The sequence below is a fragment of the Euprymna scolopes genome, chromosome 1, assembly GCF_053919585.1.
Source record: "Euprymna scolopes isolate OS-2025 chromosome 1, ASM5391958v1, whole genome shotgun sequence".
Classification (NCBI taxonomy): Eukaryota; Metazoa; Mollusca; class Cephalopoda; order Sepiida; family Sepiolidae; genus Euprymna; species Euprymna scolopes.
In genome coordinates this window covers 100431310-100454124 of record NC_136482.1, presented here as the reverse complement: position 1 = coordinate 100454124, position 22815 = coordinate 100431310, and the positions used below count along the sequence as shown (strand labels likewise).

Sequence of the window (22815 nt, the reverse complement as noted above, 5' to 3'; positions counted from 1 at the left end):
ACAAGTAATAGTAGTAATATTACACTTTTGTTAGTATTAATTTTAGTATTATTATTGCTAATATTACTATTATGTAGTATTATTCATCAGTAATTCTATCTTGACTTTGGTCATGAAATTTTCGTCACATACTATGAATTCCCGGGCTACGCCGGGCACAGATAGGCTAGTTATTATAAAAGTAAATGGATCGACATTGGACGATGACGACACGAAGGATCTGTTTCACAGGCCAGTACATCGATATATAGAAGATGGCGCGATATTTTCATTACTCCACTTACCCTTGACCCTTTCTCAACTTATAATACCGATGGTTTAGCAAGGAAGTATCAACTACCATTTTTCGTGTATTTTTGCATCGCATTCATATAACATTTTCGACCGTCTGTCATTCTTAAATTTTACATAATATTTTCGTTAGTCTATCATGCTTTAATTGTAAATAAAATTTTTGTTATTCTGACATGCTGAAGTTGTAAATAACATTTTCGTCCGTCTGTCATGCTTAAATTGTAAATAACATTTTCGTCCGGCTGTCATGATTAACTTGTAAATAATATTTTCGTTGGTCTGTCATACTTAAATTGTCAATAACATTTTCGTTTGTATGTAATGCTTAAGTTATTAATAACATTTTGTTCTGACATGCTTGAGTTGTAAATAACATTTTGTTATTCTGACATGCTTAAGTTGTAAATAACATTTCCGTCTGTCATGTTTAAATTGTAAATAACATTTACGTTAATCTACCTTGCTTGAACTGCCAATGTCATTTATGTTGATCTGTACAAGGGGCGTGCAATAAGTAATGCCCCTGACCCACTTCCAGTTGTCTGATCTAGCTGAAATTTTGCATGTGAAATGATTTATATCTCTACGGGTTATGTGGCAAATTACAGATCTGAACTAATTGTGGTTTCTGTTTTACAGGTGCTTGAACTGAGTCAGGTGTGAAATGGAGCCTGTTGAATGTCGAGCAGTGATCCGGTTTTTGTATTTGAAAGGACGCACACCACAGGAAGCTTTTGATGAAATGAAAGAAACTTATGGTGATAATGCCCCATCATATGACCTTGTAAAACGCTGGCATCGTGAATTCAAACATGGCCGGAAGTCCGTGGAAACAGCTCCCAGATCTGGTCACCCCCTTTTGCCATTGATGAGGCGTCTGTCCGTCAATTTGAGGCTGTAATTTTGGAAGATCGGCACATTACTATTCGCCAAATAGCCCAAGATGTCAAGATTAGTACAGGGTCTGTGGAAACTATCATTCATGACTATTTGCATATGCATAAGGTGTCTGCCAGATGGATTCCCAGGTTGCTCACACCACTCCAGAAGCGAAAACGCATCGAGTGCTCAAGGATGAATTTGGAGATGTGCCAACAAGATGAGTCAAAGTTTTTCAGAAGACTGATTACACAGGATGAAACCTGGGTCCATCACTATGATCCAGAAACTAAAGCCCAGTCAATGCAGTGGAAGCACTTGGACTCACCACCTACAGAGAAGGCAAGGGTGTAGCCCTCCGCTGGCAAGGTCATGCTCACAGTCTTCTGGGAGCAGGACGGAGTCGTGATGACAAATTTCCTGGCAAAGGGTACCACAATTACAGGAGCCTATTATGCTTCACTTTTGAGGAAATTAAGGGAAGCTATCGAAATCAAGAGGCGGGGCAAGATCAGCAAAGATATCCTCCTCCTGCAGGACAACGTTCCGGTCCACAACTCGCATGTCGCCAGATCAGAAGCACGGGCATGTGGTTACGAAATCCTTCCCCATCCTCCCTACTCTCTGACCTTGCAACCTCTGACTTTCACCTCTTCCCAGCTATGGAGTTGTTTATGAAAGGAAAGCGTTTCCCAGATGATGCAGGCTTGATTTCTGAAGTCACGTCGTGGTTGGAGGACCAAGCTGGGGTGTTCTACAAAAACGGTCTCCAGAGCTGCATCAAACGATGGGAGAAATGCATAACTCTGTGTGGTTCCTATGTAGAGAAAGACTAATAACTGTGCCAAGTTTCGTTGCTCTACTACTATGGGAAGTGGATCAGGGACATTACTTATTGCACGCCCCTCGTATATCATGATTAATTTCGAAATAACATTTTCGTTGGTCTGTCATGCTTAAGATAGATAACATTTTGTCTGTCATGGTTACATTTGAGATAGTATATTCAGTTGTCTAAATGAGCACATAGTATAGGAGTGTCCGTTTAAAACTATAAGGAACAAGAAGAAGAAGAAAAAAAGAAAAATGCAAAGAAATATTTAATAAGAAGCATAAAGAAACGAAGACGAGTTCAATCAGTTTATCAGCTTTTGTTATGAACCGTAAACACAACAGTTTCACAAAATGAAATAAAAAAAAAATACAACAAAACAACAATTCCAGGACAATTATCGATTATAACGTTTGTTTTTAGATGTGCCGACCAAATTAAACGTCAGCGTGATAACTTCACCGTCCATTGGCATGTATGTGCTCAAATCTGGAAAAGACAGAAAGAAAGAAACAATAAGATTACGTTTGTTCGTGGTAACGATTCCTAACGTAAGACCCACGTTAAACATGAACTAAGGATAATTTGGGTAAATATTAAAGGTCGTGGCCAGAGAATAATTCCAGAAAAAATTTTCGTATAGGCATTACAAATCATTTTTCTGTTGTTTTTCTTACATATTAGCAAATAAAAAATCATCTTCGATTTTTAAAACCCAGTTAGCACCATGCATGTAAACTTGAGAAAAACACGCTTAAAATGTGTAAACTATGTGAATAAGCAAAATCAAAACAACATGACGACCGAATTTGACCTGATTATGTGTGGTTTCGCTTTCTCACATAATGTTGATACATTTCCAGAGTGGTTTTTATTGGGTTTGCATGCGTTATAGTCAATGGATTTTAAATCGAAATCATTCTTTATTGTGCCAATTGGTTATTATTTAATATTACTAAATTATTTGAATCGACAACAATATTTGTAAATTTTATTACCCCATTAATAAATTATTCCACTAAAAATAATAATAAATTGCCATTTTTCGTAAGTAAACGGTATACGATTTATCGATTTCTTATTTATTTTAATATATAAACAAAAATGCTAAGCAAAAGAGAGCGAAACAATCATATAACAGGGTTCATTTGCGCCTAAATGTAACACGTCAAATATGCATATATGCAAAGATTCCTAATATGTGGATATAATAAAAAATGCAGTTATCAAACATTCGTAGTGATCTGATCTAAAAACACGTCAATGGAACTGTTCAGAATAAAGAGGAGACTATCCTAGTGTTATTTGACAAAAAAGAAAAAGACAAAACAAAACAAAAAACAAACAAACAAACAAACGAAAAAACAAAAACAAAAACAAACAAAAAAAAAACAACATGATTAATCTGAGTAGATACGTTTGGACAAACAATGTTGCTACAATGATGATCAGAATAGAGAAAAAGAAAAGCTCGCTTGAAATGTGATAGCATTTTATGTGAATAAGCGAAATTAAAACAAAATGGCGGCTGAATTTAACTTATTGTCGTGCGATTTCGCTTATTAACATAATGTTGATACATTTCAAGCGTGTTTTTTTTCGAGTTTACATGCGTAATACTAAATGAATTTTGAATCGAAATACTTCCTTAGTTGATAATATATAAGAAAACAACATAAAACAATTTTTAATGTCTATGCAGAATTTTCCTCGCAGTCTACTCTTGCCGCGACATTTAACGCTTGCCGTAATTTGATTTTTAATAGGAGCACGACTGACGAATTTATGAGTCAGTTTTCTAATCCGTATTTATTTATTTTCCATCAGGTAAACATAAATGATGTATGCTTTAATATATTTGGAATAAATAATATTTGGAATAAATAATATTTGGAATAAATAATATTTTACGGTGTTTATTGTGCAATCACCACATAATTATGGCACTACTCTTTATGCACTTCACACGAAGTATACGAGTCAAAAGAGGTCTTTATTAAATTGAATTTAGAAATAAGTTCAAGGTTCTTTATTTAAGTTAACATTGTAATATCTAATTTATTTGTGTTCTTCTAAGGAATAGACCAGTTGCTGTATGTACCAAGCATTTTTTCAAATCTAGAAGAATCTACAAAGCAATAATATACAAAAACATTCAAAAGTATCATTATTAAATATAGAAATAATACCATTAAATACAAAATATCCCCAATGAATATAAAACATCACTATTAGATATAAAAATATCCCCATTAAATATGAAAAATATCATTATTAAATATAAAATATCATCATTAAGTATAAAATTAATCTCATTAAATTAAAAATATACCCAATGAATATAAAACATGCCCATTAAATATAAAAATATCATCATTAAATATAAAAATAATGTATAATTTTCACCAATATATATATATATATATATATATATATATATATATATATATATATATATATATATATATATATATATATTACAATAGAAAAATGCGAGCATGAAAAGTATTATGGTTAAGCTTGAACATAGAAAAGTAAATGACTAGTTGTTAAAACTGGAAATGAAAAGGATAAAATATTCTAGTAAAAATATAACAAATTTATAACTTAAAATATTGCAGCATTAAGAATTGATTATGTAATATTAGAAATTGAATTAAAAAAATCTTAATGCTGCAATATTTTAAATTATAAATTTATTATAATTTTTACTAGAATATCTTGTCATTTTCTTTTCCAGTTTTAACAACTATTACTTTACTTTTCCATGTTTAAGCTTAACCATACCTCTTTTCATGCTTGCGTTTTTTTTATTGAAATCCATGATTTTTCCACGCTTCTAGTAAATTCACTTGTTCTTTCTTTAATTTCAGTCTTATTTTTTGACCCCCCCCCCCTAAACATAATATACATATATGTATTAACAATGTACGGCACTCGTCTGCTTCAATAAAATCCCCCAATTATTTCCCTTTCATTCTTTCATTCTCTCTGTTTCACTTGTTACTTCTCTTTTCAAGAGAGCGGTGAATTGGTCGAACAGTAGTCGCTGAAGCGACGTGGTTGTTATGGAAACTAGTCATAAAAACATCGCTCACCTCCTTTCGTTTTTTTTTTTTACAATTTTGAACACCAGTAAATTCATACTAACTTTTGTTTTACTGAAGGAAAATTAAAATTTTATTTTTCACAATATAGCTGAGAAGGTGATCTACAAACTAATAATTGTTTGAAATTTGGTCGAAAAGTGTGTGAGCGATGAAGCTTTAAAGCAGTTCTAAATGACTAAAACTGCCACTTAACCATATATTTAAATACTACGATGTTTGAATATATACACACATATAAATGTATTATATATATATATATATAAATAAATATATATATATATATATATATATGTGTGTATAATTATCACAAACACACACACACCCACACACATATATATATGTGTGTGTGTGTGTGTGTGTGTGTGTGTGTCACCAATAAATATAAAAATATCAGTATTAAATATAAAGATATTCTTATTAAATATAAAATATGCACATTAAAAATAAATTATCACCAATGAATATAAAATATCATCAGTAAACATAAATATTGCCAATAATTATAAATATATCACCATTAAATATAAAATATCACGATTAATATAAAATATTAACCACGCCATTATTAAATATAAAAACATTACCACTAAAGATGAATATGACCAGTAAATATAAAAATATCACCATCAATTATAAAAGTATCACCATTAAATATAAAACTACCACCAGTGAATATGAAATATAATCATTAAATATAAATATATCACAATTAAAAATTAAAATATCGCCATTAAATACAAAATATTACCATTAAATGTAAAAGATCACCATTAAATATACATATATAACCATTAAATATATCACCACTAAATATAAAAAATATCACCACTAAATATAAAAATATCACCATTTAACTCCCCGTAGAATTTTATACGAGAAAATTTGTTTTATCTTAGCATAAGGCTTGTGTTTTCAGTCGAACGAGAAACAACCAGACATCACAAGTATAGGTTATTAGATTTGTAGTGATTATTGTTACAGACTGTGAACTTGACAAGCTGAACTCAAGTCGATCTTTATGAAATATATGAATTCATCTCTTTGTTGCTTTGCGTTAGTTAGGCAAACATTTTTAGTTGAAAGAAAACTCCAACACCAAACCTTCGTGCACAAACTAAAATTTTACAACCGCCTTGGTTATATTGTTTGCCAGTTAATGAGAAAAACACTGACAAATAAAAGGAAAGAACACTAACAAGAATAAGTGAAACCAGCACACATACACAGTGCCACGCTGCCAAATACTCACATACATATATTACTTAAATTCGCATATTATTCACATTATGAATATTTTGACTTGTGACTACTCGACGTTCTTCACCACACACGAATTTGCGTGAATGAACATCTACTAATTGAAAATAACTTTTATATTCTCATAAATTTTTAATATAAAATGTTTTATTATAAAGTTTCGTTTTCTCAATTTTTTTATTTTTATTTCACAAAACTCTATGCTTTAGTAAGCATTTGCTAACTGCTAACGCTTATATTCTCTCAACATTTCGTATACTTCCATTTTAATATGCTCATATATATATATATATATATATATATATATATATATATATATATAATTTTCTTCATACACTATAACAAAACTTTTATGGCAATTTATATTAATTATTGGTGTTTCTTAGCAAAACCCCAAAATGCTATTTTTATTCCAAAATGGCTCTACAAAGGTCATGGAACCACGCCACCATAAACTTACCAGGGTCATCCTTTATCCTTTGGCTGACAACAGACCATTTTGACACTTTAGTCGCGTCGATAGTGTTCATTGAGATGAGGTACTCCCCTTCCTTCCCACTTGTCGGATCTGACCTACGTTCTGTCCTAAATCTGTAAAATGAAACAAAACTTTATAAAACTGCAAAATACATAATCGAATTCTTATGACTATAACAAGAAACATAAAATTTAAATAAACACATTCTTAAAATTAACAACTAAATTTTGATTTTCTATGGCAAAATTAAACACAAACATATCTGTTTAAAGTATAGAATTTCTTTGTTTTTTACATGCAAAATTGTAATGAAACTCTCCAACTTCTGAAGGTACATAATTATACAAAAAGGCGGCTAATGTATCACAGTACGCATAGCCAAAATGATGATAAAAGAATTTTCAAAATAATTAATTTCGTATTTTTTTTTTATTTACGAAAAAGAAAACTTCAAGTATAATGCTGTCAAAATGAACAAAAAAAAAAAAAAAAAAAGAAAGAAAGAAAAAAGACCACAAAATGCTTCTCTTCGTGTCGTTAAGACCTATTTTTGAGGGCGGGGGACGTTTTATTATTAAGGTTGCCGGAGTTACAAATAAAATTTCACTTACTTGAAGCATTTATTTTTTTGGGCAGCAATTGCCAAAAAGTTATGCAGGCTCTGGCGAGGGGCGTAAATAGAAGTCGTGCAGGTGATTTCATCGTAGATCGTTAGTTGGAAGGTAACATTCACCATTTCAGCACAGTTCCCACCAACTAAAGCAGGAAAATGTAACAGACAATAAAAATATGAATCTATTAAAATGACTGTCACAACCGGTGGAGTAAAATGTGCTAAAAGTAACACGAAAAGAGCGAAACTATATATAAGCTTTTATTTAAATTTTTGCAAAATTAAGCAAGAACAGATTCATGCACGCCATGTTTTATTCTTCGAAAAATTATCAAAAGAATGCAGTAACAGTATCAGAAAATTCATTAAGAAAACAGAACGGAGTTTTAAAAAGACTGCCTATACCTTGGGACTGTAATAAAATTGCCCCAGGAAGAGCGAAAAGGGTAGAAGAGAAATGAGTATTATGTTAGACAGAAACGCGATATAGGTTAAGGAGTGCGGGCAGACATCTCATTTGGAATTTGACTGTGGTTGTGTTGAAAATTTTAAGGTTGAGACTAAAATGGGAATTGTAACTATTGGTGGTTTATTTTTCGTTTGGCTGAGAAATGTATCAAAAACCGTTGCAGATATACATCACTGACCAAGATAAGATTTAAAAAAATCAGAACAGTGTTGACAATCGGAGGGATTGGACGTTCCGCGTTTTACTTGGGGTTGGGGGGTTGGCTGTAGCGGGGTGTACAAAAAGGAATGTCGCCATTCTACATGCAATAAATTGTAAACTATACAAAAGCCTTTTTTTTTGTTTTCAATTTCTTCATTTTCTTCGCAACACGTCTTGATTTGGTGATCAGTAAAAAAAACAGAAAATATATTACAGGAAGGTCCATTTGCGCAAGTTTCTAACTTACTGTGGTCTCTTCAACAAAGTGATTTTTCTCCATCGCGAAACAGATTAAGATTGAAGTGTATTATATAACCGATCCTGGATCAAAAAGGAGTGGTCTTTTCTGACGAGGACAATTGTAATTTCCCCCCATTTAGGTGCTGGATATCTCCACATAAAACCCGACTCTCTGTCTAACTTTGTCCTCATGACAAGTCAAGTACATAGTTTCAATCAAGTGTTTATCGATTTCCATTTCCCTATTTCAGAGTGGAGTCACTATCTGAGGCGCCCTTATCCGTAGGAGAAATAAATGCCTTGGAAACCAACCAAGTTATCTTTGTAATCGAACGAGACTGCCCTCTTTTTAACTATAAACCGACCTTGTACCCAACCGTACGGTTCTACAAGAGCGAGTAAATAAATCCGACCTTTAGTTGGGGTCAAGATAAAAGTGTAGAATCTGTTTCATATCAGAAAGTCGCCTTCAAATGTATTACTTCCTCCTTTTGGAAACTGCAAAGGGGTTATTGCCTTTTGTCGCCTTCTTTGAGCGTATGTATTTATTAAAAGTTCAAATGTGTTATTACTAGGGCTATGACAACAGCATATTCTTTCCATTGTTTTTACTCTCGATTATATATCCGACACAGTTAGACACAATCAACCGAGAACCACACCACTCGACATAAAAACATATAAGATATCAATGGATATATACCTGGAAATCAAAACAAGGAAAAGAATACGCTGTTGGCATAACCCTAGTTATTAGCTTTAAAACAACGAGGGAGTTTCCAAAACTAATGCCTCCTATTTATTATTCTGCCCGAATGTATTACTGAAATTATGCATTCATGACCTGAAAGCTTCATTTCTCTGTTGCAGATATTGACGGTATGAAACTTTAAGAAAGCAACCCCTATTATAGACATGCGCCAGAAGCAGAGATGTATCATTGAATTCCTGACAAAAGTGCATTGATAATGGTGATGACTATATAAATTAATTTTGGAACATAAAAGGTTGTTCGTTTTAATTGTATCACCCCCGTTTTCGTAGCTCTTCAACTTTCTGAGTTAAAAATCATAAGAGGCCTTACTTTTAGAACGACCCTCGTATGACAAAGCGTGCTCCCGACGCCGATGCACAGCCATCGTTTATCGCTGGCAAAAGTGTGTATTGAGAATGGTGGTAACTATGTAGAAAAATGAATTCTGGAGCACAGGAACTCCCTCGTTCTAATAGTATCACCCTCGTCTTCGGAGCTCATCAACTTGTTTAGCTAGAAAACTAGGAGGCTTTACTTTTGGAAGTACTTTCGTATCTGAAAAGCTAAATTGTTAAAAAGGCATGGCATTTTGTCTATATTCACAAATTGCATGCAACCTTTCTCGAGCTCAAATCCATCTGGAATTTCAGGAAAATCAGGGGAGAAAAACCATAACGTCAAATAATACCTGTTCTATGAATTATGAACAACCATTTTACAAGAAAACTATTGCAAATATTTATTAACATCTTATTGATACACTTAAAAAAATTATATGAAGGACATTCCAAATTCCTTGGTCTTTTGGCTAAGAATAAAGTGTAGTACTGGTAAAAAAAATAGAAGATCATGTTTTTTAGCGCTAAATTCTTATTGAGGACGATCTGTGAGATGTAATTGGTGCTAAATATCCCTATCATGCTAAACTAACTGAAATAGTTGTTTTACGACAGAATGTTTTTTTTTTTCATATCAATTGCAATGTCAGTTTTTGAATATTTCGTGTTTCAAAATAATAGAACAAGGCAGGTAAGTAAACAAAATAGTTTTTTTTATTAATATAAATACAAATAAAATTAATCAATATTTAGTAGCAGCACCTTTTGCCTTCATAACAGCATCAATTCGCCGTTGCATGGAATCAACAAGCTTCTCATAATCCTGTGCAGACACTGAATCCCATGTGTTGTGGATTGCAATCTTCATGATTGCAAGGGTAGTGGGTTTTTCTTTGTGAAGCTTCCTCTTCATCTGGTCTCACAAGGCTTCAATAATGTTCAAATCTGTCGAGTTCGCCGACCATTTAAGAACAGGGATCGATCGTTCTCGGAGTCAGGAAGACGTGGTTTTGGTAGAGTGCGCCGGTGCCAAGTCATGTTGAAAAATGATGTCTGTAGTCTCCCTGTCAAACTGGTTATCCAACACTGGCAGTAAATTAGCTTCCACTTTTGCGTTTACAGTTCCTTTGATGAAGCATAAATTACTAACACCTTTAGCACTCATACAGCCTCAAACCATGCAAGACTGCAGGAACTTCACAGACTTCTTAACGCATTCTTGGTTATACCGTTCTGTGGTTCTTCGCTAAACACGTGGCCTTTGGTCGCCAAAGGAGATACAAAATCGAGACTCAACTGAAAAGCAACTGCTCATCAAACCTGGACTGCAGACGAATGGTGGCGTGTGATCTTTTCAGATGAGTCTCGATTTTGTATCTCTTTCGGTGCCCAAGGGCCACGTGTTTGACGAAGAACCACGGAACAAAACCCAAGAATGCGTTAAGAAGTCTGTGAAGTTCCTGTAGTCTTGCATGGTTTGGGGCTGTATGAGTGCTAAAGGTGTTGGTAATTTATGCTTCATCAAAGGAACTGTAAACACAAAAGTGTACCAAGATATCCTGGAAGCTAATTTACTGCCAGTGTTAGATAACCAGTTTGACAGAGAGGCTACAGACATCATTTTTCAACATGACTTGGCACCGGCGCACTCTACCAAAACCACGTCTTCCTGACTCCGAGAATGATCGATCCCTGTTCTTGAATGGTCGGCGAACTCACCAGATTTGAACGTTATTGAAGCCTTGTGGGACCAGCTAAAGAGGAAGCTCCGCAAAGAAAAACCTACTATCCTTGCAGCCATGAAGATTGCAATCCAGAACCCATCGGATTCAGTGTCTACACAGGATTACTAGAAGCTTGTTGATTCCATGCAACGGCGAATTGATGCTGTTATGAAGACAACAGGTGCTGCTACTAAATATTGATTAATTTTATTTGTATTTATATTAATACAAAACTATTTTGTTTACTTACCTGCCTTGTTCTATTATTTTGAAACACAAAATATTCAAAAATTGACATTGCAATTGATATGAAAAAAAAAACATTCTGTCGTAAAACAACTATTTCGGTTAGTTTAGCATGATAGGGATATTTAGCACCAATTACATCTCACAGATCGTCCTCAATAAGAATTTAGCGCTAAAAAACATGATGTTCTATTTTTTGGACCAACACGAGTAGTTTATTCTATCTTTAGTCAATGGAGGAGAAATCATAGACTAATATTTTTTGTTCCAATTCAGAGGGCCCCATTTTGGCGAACTAGATTATCCCCACGTTATAAAACTGACATTGTGTCTCACTTTGTTTGAAGAGGCAAGTAAATAGAAATATAATCTAACTGTAAAGGAAAGGAAGACGAATTGTAGAATTGATTTTTTTCTTATGATGATAATTAAAAGTTTCAAGTTTAAATAAATGCATTCGTAAAATTAAAATTTCACTATTTGCGGTTTTCTATAGCTAAATTGAACATTTCTATTTTGGTGCTTATACAGAATTGGAAGGAGATTTTGCAGTCGATAAATAGGAGTTTCAGATTAAAAAAAAACCCCTCAATGTGTTCAACTGATTTTTGCTTTGTCAATTCTAATAAGTGACAAGGGTAGCTTCCAAATTATGCAGTTGATATACCCGAATATCAGTGAATTATTAAACAAAACAACTTTAATCGTATTAGCAATTCAAAAAATTCCGCCATCTTGTTTTAAACCAATCACGGAAAATTACCCCCTTTTTAAATTCTCCTCTGTTTTACGATTATTTTCATCAAATTCTATTTTTGTTTTCTTTATTAAATAATTTTCTACCGTATAGATTTTCGTAATTTTTGGATACATTCATCTTAAAAATACGAGGAATACGTAGATACCATTGTTTTCATGAGAAATTCAGCATTACGATCTTCGAAATTTCGTCCCAATAGTGCATTTTTTAATTACAGAGTTATCGCTTATCAAGGCTCGGAGGCCACTCAAGAATAAAGGTTAATGAATGTCAGGTGAGATAACATCATGATGATAAATGATGATGGAAATCAGATAGAAACTAATTATTTAGGAGAGTGGCTCAACAAGAACTTGCTTACGTTAGACTTGAAAATGATAATGTTATAGTCAGTTGGGAAGCAGCTCCATAGCACTGTTTCTCACAGACGAGTAGTTCTTGAAAAAATTTTGCTCATGGAATTTTCGTTTAGTTTTAGGCACAGATAGTAAGTGAAACTGCTGATAGCGGTTATAACTAGGCGAGTGTTTGCAACGTCTCCTCTGTGAGAAAGAGGTAGCAGGGAGGAGAAAAGGACATCGATCATTAGATTTCGAAGTCAGTTTTGTATCCTGTGCAGGCAAGAAAAGAATAAATATTTTCGGGGTAAATCTTGGCTTTAATTGGACATAGACTTAATAGAAAAAAAAAAAAAAAACTTTGAGCAGCACTTAGCAAGCTATGATTGAAAACTGGCAGATGAAATGAAAGAGAGGGCGGTCATGAAAGCAGCTGGAGGCGTGAGACAGAAGAACAGTTAAAGAGATCGGACAAGCAACTAGGTATGAGCACTGCGAGTAACTCCAAACCGTCTTATATGAGGTTGGATTGCGATCAAGAGTCAGTATTATTCTGTAAGCAAACGGCTTAAATAAACGATCATTAATGGATAACATCTATTCCCTACGAGCAATTTGTAACATGAAAATCGAACCTCATTTAATCCGGCCGTGCAAAAGTTTTTGAAGAGGCATTTAAAACTTATTAAACCATTGTAGTTTACTACTGCATGCCTATTGTTATTACTAGGGCTATGACAACAGCATATACTTTTCATTGTTTTGACTCTTCAATATATATCCGACACAGTAAGACACAGTTAATCAACTGAGAACCACATCACTCTATATAAAAGGATACACACTCGAGAGTCTAATCAACGAAAAGAATATGCTGTTGTCATAGCCCTTGTTATTACTTAAACATATCACTATGATTAATTTATAACTTTTTATTTCAGATTATTAAAATATCATTCGTATTTTTCTGTAATATTCTCACCCATGTTGACTTGAAAATGATCTTTAGTCAACAGGAAGAAAGTCATATTCCATTATGATAGTGCTTTTCCCCACACAGCACATCTGACTAAAAAATCAAGGAGAATTTAGTTGTGAAATTGTATTCCATCCTTCATATTCTCCTGTTCTAGCTTATCACTTATTTCACTTATTACAAAACCATTTAGGCGGCCATAGGTTTAACCTTACGAAAAAAGATTGGACATATAGTAGATTCATATTTCACATAAAACCCTACAGAATTATACAAGCGACGCCTTTAGAAGCTCGTTGATAGATGGAATCTAGTTATGAGTAAAGCTTTTCAAAATCATAGTTTTTCATTTTCATTACGAAATTTTCAATCGGCAAAAACCTTTGCACCCATTAGAAAATTGAGATTTAGATCTCTATATCAAATAACATTGTGATCACTTTTCATGTATATATTTCTCGCCTATTCGTGACTTACACATTATTATTTTTCTAAATTTTAATTGTAAATCCATAAAAAAAGCAATGAGGTAAATAAAAAATATTTTCAAAATTCTATTTAAAAATAACCTCATTGCGAAATGAAATCAACCAGAATGCATTTCGATTTATCCATAGGCCATTTTAAACTAGTGTTAATAGGAAAAAAAAGGAATCAATTAATTCGTCTTCCTACAAAATTTAAATTATTTAAACTGTCGAATAGAAAGATATCCGGCTTTACAATTCATAGTAAATCCTCATATATAAAAAGATTAAATGTTTTGTAAGCTATATATAATTTTTAAACTTTTAAAATCATCACTATATATTGGTACAATATTATATAGAATAGAGAATTAGCTCTAAAATAAATAATACGAAATCTGCATAAATCGAGATATATTAAAACGTATTTTACGACTGGGCCACACACACACACACACACACACACACACACACACACACACACACACACACATTAAAGCACGTCTGATTGAACACAACAAGGTTCTTTCTTTTTCCGATTTTGTTGAATATATTTTCAATTGACCCGTGGTCTTTTTATTTCGTCTGGCTGTTGTATATTATGGCGCCAAAAAGTTGTTCGGCCATATTCTTCCCACGCGCTTTCTATTGATATATCCGATCGCCGTCAGGGGCGATTGGTGTTGCTGTCATTTTCTTTTTCTTTATTGCGGCTTGATGTATTTATAATAATTATTTTATTTTATTGATTTTTATTGGTTATAAAGGCGACTGCAGGATGGGTAGGGGCGAATTAGTTTTATTTTTAATTTTGATTTTCTTATTTTATATTTTATTTAATTAGTTTATGTATTGTTAGTTATTGAATACAGTTAGTATATTTGTCCCGGTATTTTTTTTATTTTTTTATTTTATTTTTTTTTACAAAGGCATCACCACATTATCAAGGCCCAGAGGCCACTCAAGGATAAGGGTTAAAGAGTGTACAGTAGAAATTGGTCAATATAGTAATCATTAGTAATGAAAATTTGGTAAATTTAATAACTTATATGGAACGGCTCATCAAGAACTTATTTACTTTAGACTTGAACACAACCATATTGTAGTCAGCCGGAAAGCAGGAAAACGGAAGACAATTCCACAGGCGTGCAGTTCTAAGAAAGAAGCTTTGTTCATGGAATCTACGTTTAGGTTTAGGCACAGATAAAGAGTGGGGGAAATTATTGATAGTGTTTACAGCTAGACGAGTGTTTCTTGTGAAAGTTTGGCGAGGGGGGACCATAGATTGAAGCTCAGTTGAACACTTTCCATGAAAATAACGATACATCAGAGACAAACTAACAACATCTCTTCTGTGAGATAGAGGTTGCAAGGAGGAGAAAAGGACATCTCCTACGAGGCTACGAAGTCTATTTTGAACTCTATCAAGGCAGGACAAGTCCTTTCTAGCAGCTCCTGCCCAGATGTGGCAACAGTATTCCATCCTTGGACGTACCTGGCTCTTATATAGGTAGAGAATAGCATCAGCAGTGAGATATCTACTGGATCGATAGAAAGATCCCACCATTTTTCCAGCGGCCTTGGCAACAGATTTGATATACGTGTTCCATTTAAGATCAGGAGTAATGGTCAAGCCCAGAAGCTTGTCAAAACTTGAGGCCTCCTGAAGACGAGAGCCATTCATTTCAATTGATGACAAATGTGGATTAGAATGTTGATGATGTAAAGAGAGAAGCTTGGTTTTAGATGCATTAAAAGTAACTAGCCACTCCTTTCCCCATTGTACTACGTGCTCAAGATCAGAGGAGAGAGAATTGGAGAGAACTTGGTCGTTTACTGTCTTAGATGTGCTACCATAAATGGTAGTGTCGTCAGCATAAATGTCTACAAATGATGTAAGGATATGATTTGGAAGATCATTAATGTAGATCAGGAAAAGAGTTGGGCCCAGGATGGATCCCTGAGGGACACCGGCATTAATACTGTGAGCTTCTGATTTTTGCCCCTCAACTACTACTCTTATGAACCTATCAGAAAGAAATGATTTAATAATTGAGAAGACTTTTCCAGCTATACCATAGCTAGCGATCTTATGAAGTAAACCTTTATGCCATACCCTATCAAAGGCTTTAGATATGTCAAGAGCAATTGCCCTAGAAAGATTGCCACCGTCGAGAGATTTGCTAATCCTATGCGATATAACTGTAAGGACATCTGCTGTAGATCTAGCAGAACGGAAACCATATTGAGTGTCACTAAGAAGGTTATTTTTGTTGAGATGTTTGATTACTTCTGTATTTAACACAGATTCTAGCAACTTACTCATGACGCACAGGAGACTTATTGGCCTGTACTGAGAGGGGGATGAGCGATCACCTGAATTCTTAAATACAGGGCATACTGATGAGATTTTCCAGGGAGATGGGAAACTATTCTCCTTAAGACAACGTTTAAACAGTTTTTTAAGTATGGGCGCTAATTCAGGTTGAAGTTTTTTGAGTACTATAATTGGAATACCATCAGGGCCAGTTGCTTTACTCGAATCAAGGTTTTTGATTAGCTTCGCAACATCACGTACAGATATACGTATATCACATAGCGTGTTTTCTGATACAGGAGGAAATATTGGGGGTTGGCGGTCTTGGTCGCAAAGGGTAGAATTAGCTGCAAAGTTCTTGACAAAGAGTTTGGCTTTATCTGATGCTGACGAGATTACCTCAGGTCCATTGATAATAGTTGGGATGGAGCACACGCTTCTGTTCAGGATTCTGTTTGCTATTTGCCAAAACTGGTGGGAACCAAGCCGCTGCTCAGCTACTTTGGACTTAACAGATTGAGCATACAACACTCTTGCGTTCCTTATTACTTTCTTACAATGGTTGCTGGCAGTCCTGAAAACGGCTTTAGTTTCCATACATCTATTACGTTTGAAGCAGTGGAAAAAGTGATTTCTGTGCGCAATGGCAGCAGCACATTCTGGAGAGAACCATGGCTGGCTGTTAGGTTTTTGCTGAAACTTTTTAGAGGGTATGAAATGGTCAATGCCTACAATTAACCATTCAGTTAGGTCTAATACTATAGAGGACACATCCTTTTTAAACATGGAATGCAGAGGTAGATCAGATATAAATGTACGGAAGCTATCCCAATGAGATCCTGATTAATAAGGCGCTGTACTTTTTTTTTTAAATTAGTATGGCTTTTAGTAATTTTAATCTTCGTGTGCAATTGTTGAGGTATCGAATTTTAGTATTGTTAGTTAAGATATTTCTAATGTCGGACGACTGCAGGTTTTTACCATGGAATGTTAGGTGTTATTTTATGGTGCTATTGTCAGCTAAATGATAGGTTGGTCGTTGGGCAAGTGTTGTAGTAGTGTGGCCTATGTATGCGTTGTATGAGTTTTTAGGGTGAGACATTCTTCGAAGGGGCAAATAAATGCATACAGTACATTAGTTTGCTTTAGTGTGGTGTTAGTATTATTATTGTTTTAAATTATTCAATTGGAGGTTTTAAATTTAGTATAATATATTATTAATTTAATATTTTTCTTCTGGTCGGAGGTTCTGGAGTATCTTTATATTATGTTTGTTATTATTTTTTCGACTGTTTTGTAGTTAATGTGTAGTTGTTTTTTATAGTATATTTTGATGGTGTCGTTTTTGTTAGGGCTAGGATTTATGTTTTTATTATGGATTAAGTTTAACTAGAGTTTTATGTGCTTATCGACAATTTTATTGCTTATTGGGGTCTGTTTTATGTTTGTTGGTTCTTTGTAAAATATTTGTCGGGTTGATGCTATACAACGCATACATAGGCCACACTACAACAACACTCTCCCAACGACAAACCTATCACTTAGCTGACAATAGCACCATAAAACAACACCTAACATTCCATGGTAAAAATCTACAGTCGTCCGACATTAGAAATATCTTAACTAACAATACTAAAATTCGATACCTCAACAATTGCACACGAAGACTAAAATTACTAGAAGCCATACTAATTAAAAAAAAAGAAAAGTACAGCACCTTATTAACCAGGATCTCATTTAATACAAATATACTAACTGTATTCAATAACTAACAATACATAAACTAATTAAATAAAATATAAAATAAGAAAATCAAAATTAAAAATAAAACTAATTCACCCCTACCCATCCTGCAGTCACTTTTATAACCAATAAAATAAAATAAAAACTAACTATTATAAATACATCAAGCCGCAATAAAGATAAAGAAAACGACAGCAACACCAATCGCCCCTGACGGCGATCGGATATATCAATAGAAAGCGCGTGGAAGAATATGGCTGAACAACAACCTTTGGGCGCCATAATATACAACATGTCAGCCGAAATAAAAAGACCGCTCGGCGAATTAAGAATATATCCAACAAAATCGGAAAAAGAAAGAACCTTGTCGTGTTCAGTGAGACATGCTTCAATAATGACTTACTGCCAAAATATACAAATATATATATATGTATATATATATATATATATATATATATATATATATATATATATATATATATATATATATATATATATATATATATTAAATAAGAAGCAGAGCTGTAAAGTAGAAATTTACAAAAAGTTTTTATTATTCGGCAGAATACTCCAAAGCTGGGTGCTCCTTAATTCGTGGAGTTTCAAAGCATGGTATTTTTTCTCATCAGATGAAAAATTGTTAGCAAAATAATCAGGTAGTCACGTTAAATATTTAAACATTTCTATGTATTTGCCGATTTCTGGATAGGATGAAACTTAAAGTTTTATGATTTGCAACCACAAAACTTTAAAAAAGAGTTTGATTATTGTGCTAATATTTTTTCCTCTGATGAGAAGACGTAGCATTTTTGGAAACTCCGCGGATTAAGGAGCACCCAGCTTTTGAGTATTCTGCCGAATAATAAAACCTTTTTGTAAACTTCTACTTTACAGCTCTGTTTCTTATTCTTTATCATAAGCTCTACTATTGTCAGTGAATGTATTGAGCTTTTTCTTTGGTTGGGATTAAGATATAAATAATAATATTTATATTTGGTTTTGGAATTAGCTTTTTCTTGATTATTAATTTCCTCCTCAAAGCTTTTCTGCCTATATATATATAAAGGAACAAACCAAGTTATGTGTTCATCAACGTTTCGTCTTTATTTCAAGACTTTCTCTGGATGAATGAAATTAAGAAAACAAAACACCAGTACAAATATTTGAAAATATATTGTACTGGTGCTTTGTTTTCTTAATTTCATTGATCCAGAGAAAGACTCGAAATAAAGACGAAACCTTGATGAACACGTAACTTTTTTTGTTCCTTTTTTATTTCTCTATTTCATCGGAATACTATTTCCATTATTCTCATCACACACACACACACACACACACACATATATATATATATATATATATCCAAGTACTTCGACGTTGCTGGTGATTGAATTGAGGATCGAGGAATTTTCCACTTCCAATACTTTTTTTTTTGTCAATGAAATCGGTGAAATTACCCATTTAAAAAAAATCATATCGATTGATTGACTGTTCTAGTAAAGTAGCCACCACAGTGCACAGAAAGGAAGCTTTATATGCCTCCCCGCAATGAATTAATCCACAATAAATTGCACCGTAGAGAATGTACTGTTGATTTTATAAAATTATTTAGATATAAAAGCTTGAATCAAAGTTTAAAACGCAAAAAGTCAGGTATCATAGTTCAGTTGTGCTCTAAACTGAAACATTCATTTCTTATCAAAGAACATACTATAGGTTTTATACATCGGGCCTTTCTGCCTGTGCGGTTATGAAACTTCTCAAATACACGTGTGATGTTAAACTGTATAAGAGTGTTAAATTTGGTCAAAATCAAAATGCTCATTTATTAATCAGTTTTCTTTTAAATTATCGATTTTGATTATTTAGCGAAGACATTGCGATACAAAACCTATCTAAGAATACTCCCAAGCACATCAAGTACATTTGTGTGAAATAACAGCCCTGCTGTTTCGGAGTTCATAAGGTACGGACTCACGCACACAGACGCATACAGACGCATACAGAAATATAGACAGACACAGAGACCAAGTGTCTTTTATATATATGTATAGACATACACACACATACACGCATATATATATATATATATATATATATATATATATATATATATATATATACAGTGATGATCATATTTATTGGCACGGTAAAATAAAAGTTAAATTTTGTCTAATAAATTCTAAAAAAGGGATTAAATTAAAGAAAATAACAAAGTATATTATGTATTTTTAACTGGCCTTTCCGATGCAGCAATCGGATTTTAGAAAAAATAAATAACAAAGGAACAACAAACATAATTGCAAAAAACCCTTGTTCAAAATTATTGGCACGATTTATTTAATAATCAATTGTATAGCCTTTGGCCTTGATTACCTTCCTCAGTCGCTTTTCATAGTTTACAAACAAGTTGTTGCACTCTTCAGTAGTAATTTTAGCCCACTCTTCCTGACAATAATCCTCCAATTGAATAAGATTCTTAGGCTTCCTTTGCATTACCCTCAATTTTAATGTTCTCCATAAATTTTCAATTGGATTAAGGTCTGGGCTTTGTGATGGCCACTCCAAAACATTAATATGATTGTCCTCAAGCCATTTCTTAGTCAGTTTAGCCGAATGCTTTGGGTCATTATCTTGCATGAACCACCAACGACGACCAAGTGAGAGCTCTTTAGCAGAGTCTTTCAGGTTTTCATCCAATATTTTAACATAATCTTCCTTTTTTATGCTACCTGTGACCTTAACAAGTCGCCCTGTTCCAGAGGCAGCAAAGGATCCCCAAAACATCAAACTGCCTCCACCGTGCTTCACTGTGGGTATGGTGTTCTTAGGCAGGAAAGCTTCGCCAGATTTTCTGTAAATATAAGACACTTTATTATGGCCAAATAACTCTATTTTCGTTTCGTCAGTCCATAGAACACGTTTCCAGAATGCAACATCTTTATCAATATGACGTTTTGCAAAGGCTAGCCATGCTTTCAGGTGCATAGGCTTCAATAAGGGAGTCTTTCTCGGACGACATGCTTTTAAACCAGCTCTCTTCAAAACTCTACCAACTGTATGTCGAGATACATTCACTCCAGAGGTGCTCTGTTCATCAACAATCTCCCCAACAGAGATCCTTGGGTTTTGTTTTACTTGTCGAACAATTTTCCGTTCATCTCTTGGGGAAAGAATCCTTTTTCTCCCTCTACCCTCTAAACTCATAACGTAGCCTTGCGATTTGAACTTGTTTATTATGGCTCTAACAGTGGATTTGGGACGGTTTAGCTTCTTTGAAATCTTATCATAGCCCTCCCCATTGGTATGGCATGCTACAACAAGCTTCCTGACGTCTTCGCTGTGTTCCTTAGTTTTAACCATGGCGATTGAAAATTATAATTTAGTCACTTATAATAGTTTAAATAAATCGCTATCTAAAAATTATCTGAAAAAAATTATTCACTGAATTAGCGTTAAACAAGCATAATATGGCTATAAAAAAGTTCAGAAAGCACGTAAACCGGAAATTGATTGATATTATACTGATACTAAAAGAAAAACAAAGCCGTGCCAATAATTTTGAACAAGGGTTTTTTGCAATTATGTTTGTTGTTCCTTTGTTATTCATTTTTTCTAAAATCCGATTGCTGCATCGGAAAGGCCAGTTAAAAATACATAATATACTTTGTTATTTTCTTTAATTTAATCCCTTTTTTAGAATTTATTAGACAAAATTTAACTTTTATTTTACCGTGCCAATAAATATGATCATCACTGTATATATACACTGAGGAAGATCGAAGAATCGGTAAAAAATTATGTGCTTTTGAAAGAAACATTCTTGTTTTTTTTTCAAAAGACTTTTTCTATTCCTACACGTCAACACACAGGAAATAAATACAGAAAAGATATAAACATTTATATATTTTTCGTATTGAATTTTTAATCATATATATATATATATATATATATATATATATACATATATATATATATATATATATATATATATATATATATATATATATATATATATATATAACCTAGACAGCGTGGAAGCTATCCTTGCTACTATGCAACTACGATGGACCGGGCACATTTCCAGAATGGAAGACAACGGAATCCCAAAGATGATCTACGGGGGAACTAGAATATGGAACCCGCAAGGTAGGAGGTCAGAAGCTTCGCTACAAAGATGTAACAAAGCGGCACCTGAAGGCGATAAACATCATTGTCGAGAGTTGGGAGGAACAAGCAAAGAAAGGAGTAGCTGGCGGAACAGTCTCCACAAGGGGAAAGGAAGAAATACAGAGAAAGATTGGAGAAGCCTTAGAACTGAGACACTATCGATGACGCAACCGCGGCACCCACATATGCGGTGCTTGAAAGAGAAATAGAAAGAGGACACAGAAGGAGGACTACATCAACACCGAGGGATAAAGCAACAATGCTCCGACTAGTCATCAAGACTGACGTATTGCCTGATTATATATATATATATATATATATATATATATATATATATATATATATATACTCGTGCACTTATTGATCCGAACTGAAATAATAACGTTATTATTTAAAAAGCCATTCGTAACATGTGAAGGGAGGGTGTTTTGTACCTATTCTGTACTTTAACCTTACAATTGAATAAAAAAAAAAACATATAATAAAACTTTAATTAAACTTGTAAATATGATTTAAAAAATAGCGCGGATCAGTAAGTGCATTAGCACCATATATATATATATATATATATATATATATATATATATATATATATATATATATATGAAA

General features: G+C 33.5%; 1 protein-coding gene across 1 annotated transcript in view; it reads right to left on the bottom strand.

The window, feature by feature from the left end:
- Positions 1-2299: 2299 nt before the first annotated feature.
- The window catches only part of LOC145283560 (uncharacterized), an 84681-nt gene continuing 64165 nt past the window's right edge, over positions 2300-22815 (bottom strand). Inside the window, exons 9-11 of the mRNA XM_080132452.1 lie at positions 7462-7606; positions 6833-6963; positions 2300-2494 (exon numbers count right to left, since the gene is read on the bottom strand). Of these exons, the coding sequence (XP_079988578.1) occupies positions 2403-2494; positions 6833-6963; positions 7462-7606 (368 nt within the window). The 3' untranslated portion in view covers positions 2300-2402. The remainder of the gene's footprint in view (positions 2495-6832; positions 6964-7461; positions 7607-22815) is intronic.